Source organism: Podarcis pityusensis (assembly GCF_964106645.2).
Source record: "Podarcis pityusensis genome assembly, chromosome: 9".
NCBI classification, from domain to species: Eukaryota; Metazoa; Chordata; class Lepidosauria; order Squamata; family Lacertidae; genus Podarcis; species Podarcis pityusensis.
The window spans coordinates 53943528-53962713 of NC_138034.1; the positions used below are offsets into that span (position 1 = coordinate 53943528).

Below are 19186 nucleotides of genomic sequence, written 5' to 3' on the forward strand. Positions count from 1 at the left end.
TTGTCCCTATTTTCCAGTGACAGTCCTGAATTTAAAGAAGCTGTCCTGGTTTCTGATTTGATCCTGGAATGTCCTGTTTTTCCTTAGGATTTTCACTGGATAAATGTTGGAGAGTATGGAGCTATCTGACCCCTGTTTTATTATGTTTTTATATATGTTGGAATCCACCCAGAGTGGCTGGGACAACCCAGTCAGATGGGTAGCGTATAAATAGTAAAATTATTATTATTGTGGAATAGGATGTCCCTATTTTCATCAGTATGCTCCTGTCAGCACTGTAATATATATGCTCTATCAACTGAATATCTGCCATGTGCCCACCCCGCTTAAGAGAAACAGCTATGACTCCATCCCCCTCCCCTAAAGCTGAGCACTGTAGCTGTTATTTCTACAGTCATATACAGCACTGATTGTGATCTATGGCACAGGACAGTACCTGGAGTAACTTAAAAGCTAACAGTTCCTTTTCTTGGGCAGAAGCCATTGACAAATGGCAAGATGTTTATCAAACAAACGAAAAGGGCCAGGTGGCAATCCTATTCTTCATTTCTCTTTTAATTAACTCATCTTAATAGAAGCACACTAATTACATGGAGGCGTCCTGCCTTCACAGGGACTGTAGAAGTGAAGTGAAGGTTGCAGACAATGATATGGTTTTCTGGCAGGTGAGCATGGTTCTGTAGTCATAGACAACAAACCAGCACATCCTGTGCTTTCTGAAACCTTTTCTCTTTGCATGCCAGCTGCCTTAATTATTGTGTGGCTCTGTCCTAAAATAAACTCTTTAAGTAGTCCTGATTTTCATAGTAGTCCTGCATTAAACTTGTGTTCATCTTTAGCAAGCACTCCTGGGCAAACCTTTTGTGTACCAGTATATCCTAAGAGCAGTGCAGTACTAATTTGGAGAAATTGCCTTCTTTTATCCTTTCACACACCGTTTGTGTTAGTAGTTTAGTGTAAAAAAATATGAGATGCCATAGCTGTCAACTTTTCCCTTTTCTTGCGAGGAATCCTATTCGGAATAAGGTAATTTCCCTTTAAAAAAGGGAAACGTTGACAGCTATGTGAGATGAGCCTATATCAGGGAAGGTTTCTCACACAGTGGTAGAATGAATGCAGAGTTTAATGTGCCCAATAAACTGAAGCTCATTCCTGGCAATATGGGTGAATGGTTCTAACATGAGGAGGATTACATTCAACCAGTTCTGGATGAGGTTGCACTTTTCTTGAAAGAGAAGGGGTTGTATCCAATGAAACCATCTCAACCTGCACAATGGTATTTACTCACCCTTTCCTCTCCCCATAGGCTCCCTGCCTCCCCACCTCCAGTTTGCTCTGGAGGAATTGGGGGCTGGGGAGGCTGTCCACAGTTAGTTCTCAGGTGATGCATGGCTTTTTCCTAATGTCTGATCTGGCATGGGTCTCATAGATGTTCTTTATCTAAAAAAAGAGAGCATAATATATTGAGTGAGTGTGTGTGGATCAGATAGTCAACTGATGCTGTGTAGTTAGATTTTGACAATCTGAATTCCATACTACTGAATTTGGAACACCTGTTCTGTAACTTTCTTTAAAAGAAAAAAATCCTAATCAAACCTTTTTTTCTTTAGTAGATAGGCCATTTTTTAGCACAAGGCTACACTATTCATACAGATGTTTTCTAAGATGTGATGCACTAAATCCTATAATTAACATACTTGGGTTTGAAGTTCAAATGATATAATATAATATATTCAGTAATATCAGGAATTGGACTCGATTGCTCTCATTATCTTGTTGCACATTGAGCCTAACTAAACAGTCACTCAAGATATGAATTCGTTTTGCTTTAAGAAGAATTAAAACAAATGGGGATAAGTGGGTTTGATGGGTACAAATATATCCCTGCTACATTTGAGTGGTAAATAGCTCTATGTAGTATTCTGTTTGGAGGTATAAAAAAAACCCTATGTATCACTTTTGGCTTCTACCCTAACCCTCAAAGAAGTCCTCCAGTTAGCACTGCAGTGAGAATCAGTTTGGGGTCAACCACAATTGTCTTCTAAGGCTATCCTGGCACTGATGTGGGATAAGAAAGAGCAGAGCAGCATGACTGACTGATTAGGTCAGCTTTATTCCAATCTGCTATTGTTTTTAAATGATGTGTTCCAAGTGTTGCCAGTTTTCCATACGAATGAAATGCACGCAGTCCTGCCTTGCTGGAATATAGATTGGCAGATCATAGTCTTGGAAATGCTTGCCAGCATTCTTAATTGTTCAGGCAACTCGCAGTATTTGTTTTATGGCACATACACATTCTGTGTGTCTGAATATTTCAAAGAAAGACTACGTTTCTAGATGGATATAGATATATTCCCTTTCAGTTTGAAAATTGCCCCAGAGGTCCAGTTCTCACACACACACCCCCCACTCCCCCAAGACAGCTAAGGCTGTACATAGAAACTCATAAGCAATTGGAGCCACTATGCTTTGGAAATGATACTTGATACTTCAGAAATGTGTTCCCCTCCGGAACTGATTATGGGGGTGGGGGGGGGGCAGGTCAACAAGCTCTGTATGTTTTGTAAAAGTGGTATGCACAGCACCAAGAGGTTAGTGGATAGTTGTGCACAGCAATGATTGTCTAGATCAGGGTGGTACAAATTTTTATACCAAGTGGACCACAAGAGTGTTTTGACAAGGAGTCTGCGTGCCACATACAGCCTTGTTGTGCTGGGGAGGGGGAGGGAATGAGCCCAAAATTTTATGCCCTTGTAGTACCTTCCCAAAGTTGGCTAAACAACTGCTTTGGGAAGGAGGCACAAGGCTCTGACAGGGTCCTAGAGCCCTCCCATTTCTTTCCCAAAGCTAGGAAAGCACTAATTAGGCTTTGGGAAGGAGGAAGGAGGACTCTGGGACCCTGTCAGAGTCCTTACGCCTCCTTCCCAAAGTCTAGCACCTCCCTTATTTAGCTTTGGGAAAGCAGTGCAAGGGAGTGGCTCAAACATTCCTGAGGGCCACCAGAAAAGGCATTGAGGGCCACATGAGTCCCATGGGCCATGCGTTGGACCACCCTGGTCTAGATGCTGTAGTCCCCCTTTCCGTCTCCCTCTGAATCAGTTTTACAATGGCATATAAATGGGTTGTGCTTTTAAAAACTAAAAATAAAAATGTGCCATTTGGAACTTTCCCCTTAAGCCACACCAATGGGGTGTGTGTGCGTGGAGGGGGTTATCATGGCAAGGGAAGAAAATTATAATTCATCTCATGCTGTGCTCCCAATAACCCCCCCCTTCCCTTACACACAGCTGTAATTAATTACAGAAAATGAGGAGGCATAACTGCATGCTATTCATTAACCATAACATGTAGTGTGAACCTAAGATTCTGCTGGAATAATACAGTCAGAGCTGGGAATGATCAAAAGGCATCGGCATGGCACAACTGAGTTGCAGATTAAGCCCACAGTATGTACTGAGTTGGGAACTGAATCTTATGACTTGCCTAATATGTATTAAATTTTAAGAATTTCTAATCTTGTAGAATTCTGGGAGCAGAACATTTCATAACAAAAAAGTACACATTTGCAAAATACGGTATGAAAAACATGCAATCTGAGTAACTGGGAGATCTAATGTTTGTGTACTGTAGGTTTCAAATCCATTAAAAAAAAGGATTCTGCCTGTTTTCCTTTGACAAATTTGAAATGTGTGCTTCAGCTGCTACAGGAATAAGCAGGCAGTTCTAAGTCAAACATACGAAACTTGGCTAATAGCAACACTCCAGCTTGGGATATGGACAGAAATAATCTCATCTCTCTTTCTGGCCTCAGTGCCAATGAGGGGTCCCTGGCAAAACATTTCAGATGAGCAACAGCTAAAGCTGTCAGGCAGAACAGTCCAAATGGAGAATCTGTTGCGCTGGAGGGCTTTGGATGAAGCAGAGGTGTTTTGCTAGCCTCTGTATAATTGCAGGAGGGAAGCCCGCTGGCGAGCACCTCAGTGTACTCACCCAAATAGCTGGTGAGTGAAAGCTGCCACCAGTAGTATCCCTGCTGGCAGTAGCCAGCAGAGAACCCCAAAATGGGTGTTTCAGGGTGGGAAGCAGGGCTGGCAGAGAACCCTACTGTTGTCATGTGACAGCACAGAGTCCAATTTGGTCCTCCTTACCATGCCAGCCTGCAACTTGGTCAGTAGAGGAGCATTTTAACCCTTTCCATTCCCTTCTCCACCTCCCATCCTGGCTGGCATGAGCGCTGGGGCTGTGAATGTGAGACTGCCTGCAGCGCTCCATTAAGCTCTGCTGCTGCTGCTAGAGGTGTGGGATTAACTGTCCTCCTGTGATACTGTGGGTCTTCAAGAGGCGAGTTTGGGAATGTTTTTCTTGCAGGACTGGAAAATATTCAGGCTCTGGCCAGCAAACCCAATAGCTCTTCCCCTGTCCCCCATTTATACAATATTCACTCTTTATGGATAGATTCTAGAAAGTCCTTTGGACAGAAATTTAGAGGCTGTCAATTTCACCAGCCCATGTATAGTTATCCCACAAAATCCAGAGCTGCAGATGAACCACACAATCTTTTTAGTTCCTGACAGATGCTGGAATTTCCCCCCTGGGGTGGTGGGGGTGTCATCCAATGCTGACTTCCTCTGCATTTTGATATCAGTCTCCAAAAGGTCATGCAACACATCGGCCAAGGTGCTGGATACACTCTGATTGTGATTGTCCATCACAATTGCCAGATTGGCGACAAGTTTTCCATTGATGGAGCATTCTTTTTATCTTGGCATGTCTAACAGCAATTTTCTCTGGTCCATGCATGTATCTGTCCCCAGCCCTTGCAGGGTAATCTTCCCCCCTTTCCTCGCAACCTGAATTAAACAGGACTAGGTAAAGAAAAACCAGATTCTGCCACTAAAGCTTTTTTAAAAATAATATTTATTACTTTTCCAACAATTTAAACACATAAAAAAAGAAAAAGAAAAGAGAACAATACAATACAGTACAGTACAAAAACACTACATAACACATTAAACTGACAAAACAAAACAAAAACAGTTTTAAAAAAATCAAACAATTTCAAGATCTTATATTTCATTCACTTATTTCCGTGACCACCTCACTCCTCCCTTTTTGTATTCCACTTCTGTTGATTGTTTCAGCAATTCCTTTCCATCTTCCTCTGCTTTCTATCCTTTAATTGTCTTAACAGATTCTAGCCTTATTTTTCCCTTTGATACTCTATTAATCTATTTATACTTAATTCCTTATAACATTTCTACTAAAGCCATATAACTTCATTCCAACATTTTTCTAACATTCATTAATTTTACAATATTTCTGTAAATAGTATTTAAACTTTTTCCAGTCTTCTTCCACCGACTCTTCTCCCTGGTCTCGGATTCTGCCAGTCATTTCCGCCAATTCCATATAGTCCATCAACTTCATCTGCCATCCTTCCCGAGTGGGTAAATCTTGTGTCTTCCAATACTTTCGCAATGAGTATTCTTGCTGCTGTTGTTGCATACATAAAAAAAGTTCTATCCTTCTTTGACACCAATTGGCCAACCATGCCCAGGAGAAAGGCCTCTGGTTTCTTCAGAAAGGTATATTTAAATACCTTTTTCATTTCGTTATAGATCATCTCCCAGAGTTTCTTAATCCTTGGGCATGTCCACCAAACGTGAAAGAATGTACCTTCAGTCTCATTACATTTCCAACATTTATTGTCGGGCAAATGATAAATTTTTGCAAGCTTGACTGGTGTCATGTACCACCTATAAATCATTTTCATTAAATTTTCTCTTAGGATATTACATGCCGTGAATTTTATACCTGTGGTCCATAACTGTTCCCAGTCAGCCATCATTATGTTATGTCCAACATCTTGTGCCCATTTAATCATAGCTGATTTCACCATTTCATCCTGAGTATTCCATTTCAACAGCAAGTTATACATTCTTGACAGATTCTTGCCACTAAAGCTAACCATGCCCAGGTGCAGAGGAAAATCTTAAAATGCTGGTGCTGAATAGAATTCAATGCTAGCTCCAGGTGGGCCTGGCTTGAGAAAGCCCATGGGTGGATGGCACAACCAAAAAGGCCTTTTCCCTAAACCTAAACCTACCCGTTTCTTCCAGAGGGAGCACACTAAAGATGACTTCAGTTAACATGTGTAGAGTCTGGATATCTTCTTGTTGGGAAAGGCAGTCAGTAAGGTACTGTGATCCATTCTTGACACAGTGCATAAACTATGGCTGAAGTAGCCCGTGAGGTACTCTTCAGCTTCTGTTAGCATGACAAGTGGAAAGGGATGATGGAAGTTGTACTCCAACATCTGGAGTGCACCACATTGGCTAACTAGAAGCTGCAGTAGGCTGCCAACCTAGCTTACTTTAAAAAGGGATTAGACAAATTCATGGAGGATAGGGCTGTCAACAACTAGTCATGATGGCTGTGTGTCTAATACTTCAAATATGGCAGTTGTTGGGCACATGAGTGGGAGCGTGGCTGTTGCACTCATGTCAAGTGTGCAGGCATCTCATAAGCATCTTGTTGGCCAATGTGAGAGCAGGATGCCGGACCAGATACGCCTATGGTCTGATCCAGCAGAGCTCTGCTTAGGTTTTTATGACCTGCTTATGTGTAATACATTTCACTTGGCAGCTTTCATATTTCCTGTGTTTAATTAAAATACTGTACTCATGTTTGGGTTTTTGCAGATATCCCTCTTTTACATAGTAATTTTCATGTACATATTATTCAGAAACCAATCCAAGGCTCAAACTGCTGGTGCACACGCAACATATTTTACTTCCTTCCTTAGTACTTGAGTTGCACTGCTTCTGTATGGCAACCTTTACTTGAATGCTATTTTAATACTTTTTTCTTGAGAGCCACGCCACTTTTTGTAGAACACAATATACAAATAAGGGAAGACAGTGACATGCTTGTTTGTTCTAGAGGTATTTCTTTAATTGGGCTACCATGTTCTGCTTCGAAAAAATTCATGTGGGCTTTGGAATTGAGAAGTCGCAATGGCCAACCAGATGCCCATAAGAAGCCAGAAAAGGAGGACATGATTCTAGCCTTGTCCTCCATGAATTTGTCTAACCCTCTTTTAAAGCCATCCAAGCTGATGGCCATCACTGCCTCCTGTGGGAAGGAATTCCATAGTTTAACTATGTGATAGTATGTGACAATAGTAGGTATGGTGTTTGCCCTCCTAGGTGTGTGACCTCATACTGGGTTCATAGGGAAAGGGTTAACTAATTGTAAAATGACTAACCAATGGGAACCCAGGGGGCAGAGTTTACTGCGTATAAGGTTTAAGCACAGAGGGGGTTTTAGGGAGTTAGAGTTGTTGAGAAGACAGTCTGGAGTTAGGAGAGATGGAGAAGATAAGTCTGTGGGTTGGGCTAGTCTGGTGTGAGAGAGTGAGAGACTTTGTTAAGAGGAGTCAGTCAAACAGTTGAGATAATCAGCCAGGAGGTATTAGGAAGGTATAGGCCGGTAAGGAAACTAAAGTTAAGATACTGACAGGAATATTATCTGAGAAACCATAAACTTGTTAATGTTTGTAAAATAAACTTTTTTTGGGGGTTCACTTTTAACAAATGAGTGGACTCAGTGTTTTACCAGAGAGTAACTGGTTGGTGGCAGCGGGAGAGCAAGCACAGTGGTGGCACAGAGATCAGTAGACCGTTAAACGTCCGGGGACCCTGTGTGATCGCCACAGTAGGCTTTTCTGCTTGAACAGGGAAGTCATTCAATCTGTTCATGGCCACAAACTTCCCATAGGCATTTTGTCAGCCTGTGTGGGGAACAGGATTCTAGACTAGAGACATCTTTGGTCTGATCCAGCAGTGCTCTTACTGTGTTGTTATGGATTCCTTTAAACGTTCAGGGTAATAAGCTTTTTCGGGCAGCATCCTTGTTGTGCAGCTTCATCACCTAGTGTCTATATTCCGTAAGAGGGGAATGGTTTTGAATCGGCAAATGACAGGAAGGAAATTCTCCCCCCCCCTCCCCTTTTCTCCATTTCTAATTGTGGCCTCCAGCTGCTACTGTTCATTTTTTTAAAAAAAAAGAGTTGGGGGAAAGTTGCACGATGAGAGAGAGAGTGACACAAGCAAAGGCATTCCAAAGCTTTGTGGTGCTGTGGGAAATAATAATGAACTGCCTCATAGAGTTGTCATAGAATTGTAGAGTTGGAAGGAACCATGAGGGTCATCTAGTCCAACCCCTTGGAATGCAGGAATCCTTTGGCCCAACGTGGGGCTCAAATCCACAACCTTTAGAACATGCTCTACTGACTGTGCCTCAGGCAAATAAATTGCTAACTGGAAAGTAAAGCAGTTCACCCCTCCACTCAGAATGCAAAATATTCCTTAAAGCTTGCATCATAAAGACCACATTCAAATTGCCACTAAAGTCAGATGAAAAAGTGTTATTTTATCTGTTTAAACATGTGTAAATGTGCTTGAATACTTTTTTAAGTTCTGAAAGATAATAATTTTGGCTTTGTTTATTGGGTGAACACAATCACCTGGCTATGGGTTATTTTTTTGTTTGTTTTTAGTATCTAATATGGCAAAAGAGCTGGAGCCTAGTGTTGTATGTAATTTCTTTAAAAGGTGCTGTAAAACTCTATAGCTCTATTTTACAAATACCCCCCCCCCTTTCAAACTGGTCAGTGGGGACATTATAGGCACACTCTCAGGTTAACAGGCTTGAGTGTTCCTTTGCCGTTACCCTTTCATGTTCATAATACATTATGGCATCCGTGTGACAAGGTGCTTTTAAGCATGACACTGGGCTATTTAGTTTTACAGACCTGTGAAGTTCTGCATTTTTCTGATACTTTTGCTTTGCTCATCCAGTCATCAGTGTGTGGTGCAACCTGTAGCCTAGACACTTAGATGCTAAGTGAAAGAGTTTTTGTTCAGCTACATCTGCATCTGGAAAGTGATGCTTCGATACAGACCTTTGACTTTTCCAGGTGTAAGGCCTTTATTAACTATAAGAACATAGGAAACTGCCTAATTCTGACTCAAACTGTTGGTCCATATCGCACAACATTGTCTATAATGACTGACAGTAGCTCTCTAGGGTTTCAGGTAGGAAACATTCCCAGACCTACCCCGAGATGCTAGCAGTTGAACCTGACATCTTCTGAATGTCAGGCAGATGATCTACCACTGACCTATGTCATTTCCCCCAGTGAGTAACTAGTTAGAGGCAATGTAGGTACTCAACCTTTCACCCTTTTGTGACTGTTATCATCACCATTCCACAATGGAAATTGTTTAGTTCTCTTTCACATATCCATACTCATTAGTCATCTCATCCAACAATGAGTTGGTCAGCCAGGGCCCTGTTGCTTAAGAGACAAAGAAACGGAACACTGTGTAACATTACTGCTGAGTAGGAGTGGCTCACTTTGTTTACTCTACTTAGTATATACAGGTGTTGGTTTCTGAGACTGAAAGTGCATATGGAAGGGAAGATACTTCATGTTGACCTTGGAGAGGGTATGCACCTGTTTTGAGTATGGTTAGCTGGTCTAAGGGAAAGATACGTAGCTTATGTTCTATGTATGGGTAGGGATGTTGCTGGGCTAAACTCTCATCATTCCTGACCACTCACCATGTTGACTGGGGCTGATGGTAATTGGTGTCAAACAATATCTGGAAGTCTACAGGTTCCGCACACCCATCTAATTGGCTATAAAGTAAGAAGTTTGCCCCAATTTGCACCCCCCCCATTAGATTAAGTTGCAATGTGATTCTGTGATTATCTAATGGGTCTAATATGCGATGAATCACACCAGATCTGTTTGCTGAATATATTTCTTTAGATATCTGCTCAAAGGATCGTCTTTGTTTTTCTTCTCCCCCTGGGTGTAATACTGTGTTCAGAGGAATGTTTGCTTTGAATGGTAGCCCTTCTGGGAAGAAAAACAAAATCTTGTATAACTTTTTCAAGCATGAGATTAGTCAGAGATAATCAGAAAGCAACTTGTTTAAGGGAGCTTCCAGACTGTCAGTGCTTTGCAGGAGTGATTCAAGTGCATACTGACCTGGAGTGTTAGTTTTTTCTCGTTTGAAGCGGGATAAAGTGCTCTGTTGCCCTAGTGCAATAAATTCACTTTAAAAATTGACCTTTTTTGGTTAAGAAAGTGACAAGGAAATGCACTGAAAAATGTGAGATGGACAAATGGCTGACGTGTAATCACACCACAAACAAATCAGGATGAATGTAGGTTGAACATTCATTGTCATATAGCCACCCCATAAAAATTTCAGAACGAATGCTCAGTAAAGATTGGACATAGTCTAACCACCACATAAACTATGTGCAAGCAAATTCGGATGAATACTGAATAAACAGGTTGCCTGGAAGGAGCCCTAAGCAAAACCAGGTTAGCAGCAACATTGTTTAGAAGTAAGATATAAGTAACTTGTGCAGTTGTTTAGCTGAGAAGGAATCAATGAGTTGTTGGTCAAACAAAGTCCAGGTCCAGCCTCTCTCCTTAGATCAGCTGTCCCAAAGCTATGCTTTAGTTTAGGAGAGACGATTGCTAAGCAGCTCTGCTTGCCATCATTTGGAGCTGCTTCCAGGCAAAGACAACTCTAATTGATCTATGCATAACTGTGAAATTCATTGGAGGCTTCTGAATTGGCTCCTAAGGGGACATCTCTGCAATCAGGTTCCTGCTTCAGCTATGTTGGAACAATGGTTTAGAAGATGGCTCCTGTTTAAAGATTAGCAACACCATGCTGGCTTACTCTGAGCAGCTTCTCCCTACTGATTGCAAATACAACTTTGCAGGTTGGATACATATCCGGTTGTATTAATCCCTGCAAGTTCACTTATTTTTCCTGGTTAGTTTATGGACAATTCTGTGTTGTCTTTGTATCTCAGGTTGCAACACAGGAGCCAACTCCTAGGGGCCAAGGTAGCTTCACACACACCCTAAAATATTTGAGGAGGGCACCGCCTGCAAAGTTAACAGGCATTGCCATTCAAACGGTATGCATATGATAGATTATTCAGGGTGGGGCTTACCTGCCCTCCACCATATTTTATTCAAGTTGGCACCCCTGGGTTGCTACATTCTTTGCATTTTAATCCATGGTCCATTGCCTACCATGTAGTCATAATGGTGTTTCGTTTTGTGTAATTGAATTTTCTCCAGACTCTGACAAATTTGAAGAATCTTGACATTCCACAGCAGCTGTGGTGCAAGGTGGATATGTATGTCACAGGGACAGGGAATCCTTTTAAGCCTGAGGGCTATCATTTCCTTGTGAATAACCTTCTGGAGGCCAGCAGAAAAAATGAGCAGAGCAACATATGTGATTCTTACCTTTGTATAGTAGGGTACAATCTATACAAGCAAAAGTCAGAATTTCCACAGGGAGGCAAGAGGCATTATGACAGTTCAATGACACATTCTAGTCAGTCAAACTCACTCAAGAAAGATGTGAAGCAGGACAAGTGAGGGGTATGATGACCTGGCAAGGTGGCACGGCCTGCAGAGAGTCCTGAGGGCCGTATAAAGAGGTCTGGAGAGCCTGGGCTTCCCCACACTTGATAAGTCAGTTCAATTGAATTTAGTACTGCGTGATTGTTTCTGTTCCTATTCAATTCTGAATTAGGGGGAGCTGTGCTTGGTCTTTTGCAGTGAATTCCAAAGTACTGTCTATTCGAGAGTTGTAGTTAGACGCCTTGATGTTATTTTTAGATTTTTTTCTTTTTTGTTCTTGCCTACACCCACCTTCCAACTAACTTAAATTGCATCCTGCCTGCAACATATATAAACATTTTATTGGGAGGGGGGGCCAGAAAGTGGAGTGATGTAACATCAAGAAAACAAGTAAAAAGAGAGTGGGGGAAATCTGCTATTGATTTTCACATGAGATGGAGATGGGAGTCTTTATATGCAAAACTGCCTTCCGTATATGGTATTCCTGTACCATAAGAGAAAAACTGTGAGAATACTTTTGGACTGGACAGCTAGGCACTCCCTTCGCCATCTTCACCTCACCTTTTAGGTGATGAGCTCTGACATCAGAAGGTCCCAGGCTCAATCTCTGGCTTCTCTAGTTGAAGGGATCTCTAGCAGCCGGGGCTAAGAGAGACCTCTGCCTAAGACCCTGAAGAGCCACTAGTCTTAGGTGAACTGATGGTCTGAACTGGTAGGAGGCAGGTGTGTGCGTGTGTGGCAGTGGAACACAAGATTCTACTGCTTCTTCTTTTTTAACCCTTGAGATCCGTGGTTCCCAAACCATTTTTTCCCATGGACATTTTGAGATATAGCTTTCTAGAGCAAAAATAGTCAAGTGTTGTCCATTGAGTCTCTGAGATAATGGCAGCATATTGTACCTGGGCAAGGTTCTCTCTTACAGGAGCGGTATAGGGTTTTGTGCATGAGTTAGGTTGCCACCATGTCTCCTGGGACAGAAGAAGAATTGTTTTTAAAACTTCAGCTCATAAAGAAAGGTGCAGACAGGCCTGCAAATTTTCAAAATACTAGCAGGAAGATTTTCAGGTTACCCTGTCCTAGAGATTCCTAGACCTTTATTTGTTTTAAGAGTGCAACCCCGCCCTGCATATTTAACAAACAGCAAGCCAGTTTATAAAAATATTTAGAAATACAAAAGGCCTAATAGTGTTTGTTTCTTGTTGCAGTATAATTATTGGGTCAGATAATATAAGTATTAGAATAATACAGATGATGTTCTTAAAAGTGCTTGAAAGTTCATTTTGTTTTCATATTGCCAATATTAGATCTAAAATGCCACTGCCTTAATTCACTTTGCAAACCTTGGCACGCTTATGCTGGCTATTGCAAGAAGCACTTCTGTGGTTTATCAACTCAGTTTTGACTTGTTTTTGTTGAGTTTTGATTGCTAACCACTATTTAGGAAACATAGTGTCAGAAATAAATTCTTTGTAACACCCAGTGTGCCATAATGGTTCTTAACTGTGGTATGATGTGTGTCAACCTTGGCAAGTATTAGAAGAGGCTATATTTTTTGAACTAAGGACTGAAGAATCAGCACCATTTTTCATAGGGGGAAAGAGGCACTGGCTTGCGAGGGTGATATGTGGGGGGGGGGGGGAGAGATGTCTCTCGTGTGATGTTGCAACGTCTAATATGTGAGCATTGCTCCTTCCTTCCAAAGCCAGGCAGAAGCTTTCCAGGCTTTGGGAAGGTGGTGCCAGGCCTCTGAGAGGGTGGGCTTTGTGAAGGTGGCATAAAGGCTCTTGGACCATTTAAGGAACTTCTCTAACCCCCCTAGTCCACTGACCGCACACCACTGTTGGCTACACTCCTGTATGACACAAATCTTTGCTGTTCCCTGTTATGCACGTCAGCAATGGTTTTCCACAGTGCCGTCAACTTTTTATACACCTCAGTGATGTCTGAACTAAGGCAGCCAGCCCAAAGTGCACAAATAAAAAACGTTGTTTTTAAAGGGGGCAGAAGGGGAAAGAGCTCTTTCTGGATGTCTTATGCAGAAGAAAGCAGCTTTTGTGCTATATTGGGAGCCTTTTGTATGGAGGTTAAAATGAAAAGGGGGAAATTTGGAGGCTAAAATGAGCCTACAGTCAGCTATTCATTTTTTAAATACACTTTTATAATCTTTTAAATAATAATAATAATAATAAACCACTCATTCATTCAAACATGGATTCTCCCAAAACATCAATGTAGTATTTCCAAGGAAAAAACCAATAAAAATCAATATAATATCTGAGAGGTAATACATCAAATATATTCAACCAGCTAAAACAATACAGTAAATAGCTTGGGCAATTAATTGGGTACCAAAAAGAAACAGTGAGACTACTTGTCTTACCGCCTTCAGGAGGGTATTCCAAAGTCAATCACTAAAAAAGCCCTGTCCTTCCTAACCACCTTTCCTAGAGATAGAACTTGGAAAAGGGCCTAATCTAAGGTCTTCATGTGAGGGGCAGATAGATATGGGGTGGGGGGAGGTGTTCAAGTGATTTAAACCTTCAAAGGTACTTAAAATACTTGGAACTGGGCTTGAGAATAAAATGACATCCAATGTACTGTAATTCCTTCAGTATATTTGCTGCATAGCTCCCATCTAGACCAAGGTGGTCCAACTTTTCATACCAAGGGGGCTGCAAGATTACTTTGACACAGAACCTGTGGGCTGCATACTTCCTTGTCATGTGTGCACGCATAGTGGTGGTGGTGGGAGAGCGAGCCCTACATCCTAGTCCTCCTGCTGTATTCCTAAAGCTGGCTGAGTGAGGCACTGGGCTTTGGGAAGGAGGTGTGAGGCCTCTGGCAGGGTCCTAGAACCCTCCCATCACCTTCCTAAAGCTAGGAACTCTGGCAGCAGAATTCCACACTAATTGCACTTCTTAACCATTTTTAAGGGCAGCCCCACATGATCCTACTTGGAGGTTAACAAAGCATGGATTGCTGCAGCCAGGCTATCCTAGTTGAAGGAAAGGCCCAGCTAACGAACCAGCATAAGCTGGCTAAGGTCTCTAGTGACAATACTGGATCAATAAGCATCCCTAAGCTGCATTTCTGCTCCTTCAAGAGGGAACACAAGCTCATTCAGCACATGCACAGCCCATTTCTGATCCCAGGAATGATCAGTTCACAGTGCATTCATCTTATCAGGATTCATCTTTAGTTACTGGGCAGTTTTTGTTGTTGTTTAGTCATTTAGTTGTGTCCGACTCTTCGTGACCCCATGGACCAGAGCACGCCAGGCACTCCTGTCTTCCACTGCCTCCTGCAGTCTGGTCAAACTCATGCTGGTAGCTTTGAGAACACTGTCCAACCATCTCATCCTCTGTCGTCCCCTTCTCCTTGTGCCCTCCATCTTTCCCTTTCTCAGGGTCTTTTCCAGGGAGTCTTCTCTTCTCATGAGGTGGCCACAGTATTGGAGCCTCAGCTTCAGGATCTGTCCTTCCAGTGAGCACTCAGGGCTGATTTCCTTCAGAATGGATAGGTTTGATCTTCTTGCAGACCATGGGACTCTCAAGAGTCTCCTCCAGCACCGTAATTGAAAAGCATCCATTCTTCGGCGATCAGCCTTCTTTATGGTCCAGCTCTCACTTCCATACTGGCCAGTTACTGAGCCCAAACAGCAGTTTAGCACCTCCCAATGCATGGTGGTGACAAAAGTTCCCATAAATGCTCATTTTTGAAAATGTTGCTTGCTCAGTACTGTTTTCCGACTTTTTTTTTCTTTGTTTCTAAAGTATTTGTAGTAACAGTAAAACTAATATGGTTTTCTTCCCAGAAAACCGAGGGGTTTAGTTATAGATAATCTGAATCTGGGTATCCAATTTGCGTCTTTTGAAAAAGGAGAGATGATGGCCGTTTGAGCTATCACCCTTGGAAGCCAGCTCCTATACCTTAATGAGAATCCACACAGCTTTTATTACTTGGCCACAAATAATGGGCCTAATGCTTGTTGGCTTTAAAACACCTATGAGTAGCACTGCTTTCTCTCTCCTGCCTGTGCACTGTCTCCCTCTTGCAAAATATAAGACAAGGCCAAAGCTTAAATTAAAATCCTCAGGTTCTTATCTCCTTCCCACAGGAAAGCAAATCTGTGTTGAAAACCGTAAAATTAAGAGGAGAGCAAGGATAGCATAATTTAGCAAAAATTCATGGCAGAAGATTCTGAGCCTATATGACTGGAGGGATAGGTCAGACATTAAGATGATACCACTTGCTAAAGCAGGCTCCTTAAGGTGGTGCTCTGAAAACAAGGGAAAGTATGCAAGGGGGGGGAGGAAACACACAAAGAAAAAAAATATGACTCTGGCTTTGTGTTCGTTCGTTCTAAACTAGAAAGGCTTATTATACACAGACACTTCTCCTGCGCTGTATTTTTAAATATGGGCCAACAAATTCTGATCATATTAGCATTTGACTAAATCTGGATCAGTTTCCTCTTTCCTTAGCTCCCAATATTTTACATTATTTGAAGTTCTTTTTAAGCCGTATCTGCATTTTGATCTGAACCCTCCCTTCCCTGTACAACCATCCGTCGTGATCTTAAATTTATGAGCAAAAAAATATTGCTTAAGGGGGATCCAGTAGGAGTCTCGTAAAAATACGCTAAGGTTTCTTTCTTGATAGCATAGTGCCCATCTACAGAAAAAGAGAAAATTAAACTACAGAACATGGTGTAATAATGCAAATGAGTCTCAAACATTTCTGTGTTTTGCATAGACTTAGCCTGTGGGGAGAAAATTAGGAATTATTCTGGTAACTCCAGCATTTTTTTCAGCTTGAGGGGATTTCTGCATGTAGTAGTGGGATATCTTGATTTTTTTATTTAAAAAATGCTTTGCTAATTTCTAGCAAATACTGGATACAGTTTTGTTATATGAGCTTTGTTTTACCTTAACATCCAGGGTAGCACTACTCTGATAGAAATGACTATGATTCAGTAAGGTGGTGGTGGTGGTTTTTTAGCACACTTCCATTATTATTCTTTTTGTTAGATATGAAATAGACACCCCCTCGTCCCCACAGCATTGTAGTATCACTTTCAGAGTAACCTAACTTTGGGGTTACTTGCAATTTGGGAGTGGGATGGTCTAAATGAAAATGAAGCAGTATTGGGAATCTTCATATCTACCATCAGAATACACAGATGAAATTGTACTGCATGACTTGATAAAATATGATGTCTGTGGAAGAAGATGCACTCGATGAGATTGCATTGAGAAGGGGACTTGCCTTGGAGAGTAGGTCTATGAACGATGGTGGTGGGCAGATTAAATGTAGAGAGGCAGTAGTGAATATTACTTTACCAGTGCTATAGAAGTCTGCCTTTCATTGTATGTTATCAAAATAACGATAATATACATGTCTTTAACAATTTTTTAAAAAAGCTTGGTACAGATTATCCTTAGGCACTGAAAACATAAAATAAGGTGATGACAGACACCAGCACTGCATCTGTATCAAGGGTGGGATACATGTGACCACCCAGATGTTTCTGTGCTCTCAATTCCCATCCGCCCCAGCTAACATGACCATTAGCCAGGGATGATGGGAGTTGTAGTCCTGACAACATTTGCCGGACTGCAGGCTCCCCACCCGGGATCTCTATGAATGACTGCAGTGAGACTTAAACATTCCCATGTTTAATGCTGAAAATGTCATGGCAGAGCCCAGATAGAAAATAACGGGTGCTCCAACCTGACGGTCACACTGTTTACACCAGTTGTTGTTTACTGCTAGATCCCTGGCTGCATCTCTGACATTTTTACCATAATACATCAATTAATACATATTCCCAAAGAGGTGGGCAGCTCCTCATACCTGCCCTTTTGAACTGTAGTGGATAATATGCCCATCCTGCTGTTTGGTGGCTTCCCACCTCCCCCACAACCCGGTGATGAGAATATTGCTGTGTGTGAAGCAGGCCTGTATGCCTTCTGACCAATCGCAACGAATGCTGCCCCAGCAGCCATTAGTTATAGCTAGCACACCGTGCGTTTTCAGTCCCAGGTAGATTGCAAGACCAGAAGGAAAGTCACCTTAAAAGGCTAGTGGAGTAAATGTTGTGTGGATCTGGGTGGAGTAAGGAGATTGTGGAAAACTTGTCTAGTCCGGTGACCTGAAGGTGTGCTCTGTGTGTGGGGGGGGGGTGTTGTTTAAACTGTCACCTTTATGTACATTTAACTGCTTGGTTATTTAAAAGCTAGGCAGATAAACATGCTAAAAAAAAACCTCACAAAAACGTGACAAGCCCTACTTAAAATAAAATTAAAAATCACTACCAATGCTTTTTTGTTTTTTGTTTGCAGTCCAACAAAGTACCGGTGGTGCAGCCTTCGCATGCGGTCCACCCTCTCACCCCACTTATCACCTACAGTGATGAGCACTTTTCTCCAGGGACGCATCCATCACACCTCCCCTCAGACGTCAACTCAAAACAAGGTGAGAGGCCTTAATTTATTTGCAGGCGTTCGGCAGAATAGCCAACCACGTTTTGCCCTTAGCTCAGGGATGCTAAAGGCAACAGTTATTCCGTCCTAAAATATATCTTCATCAAGGAGCCAAATGCCTAGGTTTTCCTGGTTCGCTTTTGTGGAAATAACCGCAATTGAAGTCCTTGGCGCCCCCTGCCATTTTACCAGTGTAGTACATACATTCTAAATTACCAGTGCATTAGGAGGTACTTTCCCCCAATTTGACTTCTGATAGGTGAAAGGCTGATGCTATGAACCTTTCTTAATGACTAACCAAATTCTGTTTTAAAGTTTAGATTAGGCTTCCTTTAGAGGAAACCAAGAGGCTGTTCAACCTGAAGCTTTCCCTTTCATCCAGCTTTTTCATCTGCATTTGAATAAATAATAGCCATTTCTTACTTGGTCGGTTGGTTTTCTGAAAGTTTAGCTTGGACACTAAACTTAATTACAGATATTACGACAGAATCTTAAATGCTGTTTATGGTGTGCGTTCAGAATATGAAAGTGATCTTGCATTATTATGTGTGTGTTTGCTTTCGGTGACCTGAATTTTTAGCTTTGCTTCGTAATAAAAATTTCATATGTGTGTGTGTGTGGTTTTTTCCTTTAAAGAAGAATTCCCCAAGTTTTTCTTACAGTAATGTATGAAGTTTCTAATGGATAAAAATGTAGAGGCTGTATGTGCCTAGTTGAGTGGTAGAGCATTTGCTTTGTGTCCAGAAGGTCTCATTTTCAATCTTCAACATCTCCAGGTGGGGCCAGAAAGTTCCTCTGTACAAAACACTGAGCAGTCACAGCCAGCCACTGTAGACAGAATTGAGCTGGACAGACCAATGGACTGACTCAGTATAAGGCAGCTTCTGTTGTTCCTGTATTTTACTGCCTAGACTGCTGGAGCGTAGTTGTTGCTCCTTTGAATTTTGGAGTGCAAGAGACAGCTTAGCTGGCTTCGGGAGTGGCCACTGCATTGATAGGCCACTCTGCAATCATTGCTGGTGATATCTACTGTTGCAATTGCTTAGAATCTAGTAGAATATACATAGGTTAGAGTGGTTGTGACAGTTTAGGCTTGGTAGACCATGCTATGTTCGGCAGTGCCGTTTCTGAAAACAACTGAAAAATCTATGGTGAGAGGGAAGAAGGACCTAGAAATAAGGTGCTGTTGGCTCTTTCGTGTCTCCTAGGCAATGTTGTGTCCCATGATGTG

The 19186-nt window shown here is 41.9% G+C and overlaps 1 protein-coding gene across 5 annotated transcripts in view; it reads left to right on the forward strand.

The window, feature by feature from the left end:
• Window positions 1-19186, forward strand: part of LEF1 (lymphoid enhancer binding factor 1) — a 102755-nt gene that overhangs the window by 41823 nt on the left and 41746 nt on the right. For all 5 annotated transcript variants that reach the window (XM_081020338.1, XM_081020342.1, XM_081020339.1 and 2 more), the window contains exon 5: window positions 17815-17947. In XM_081020338.1, coding sequence (XP_080876464.1) covers window positions 17815-17947 — 133 coding nt within the window. The remainder of the gene's footprint in view (window positions 1-17814; window positions 17948-19186) is intronic.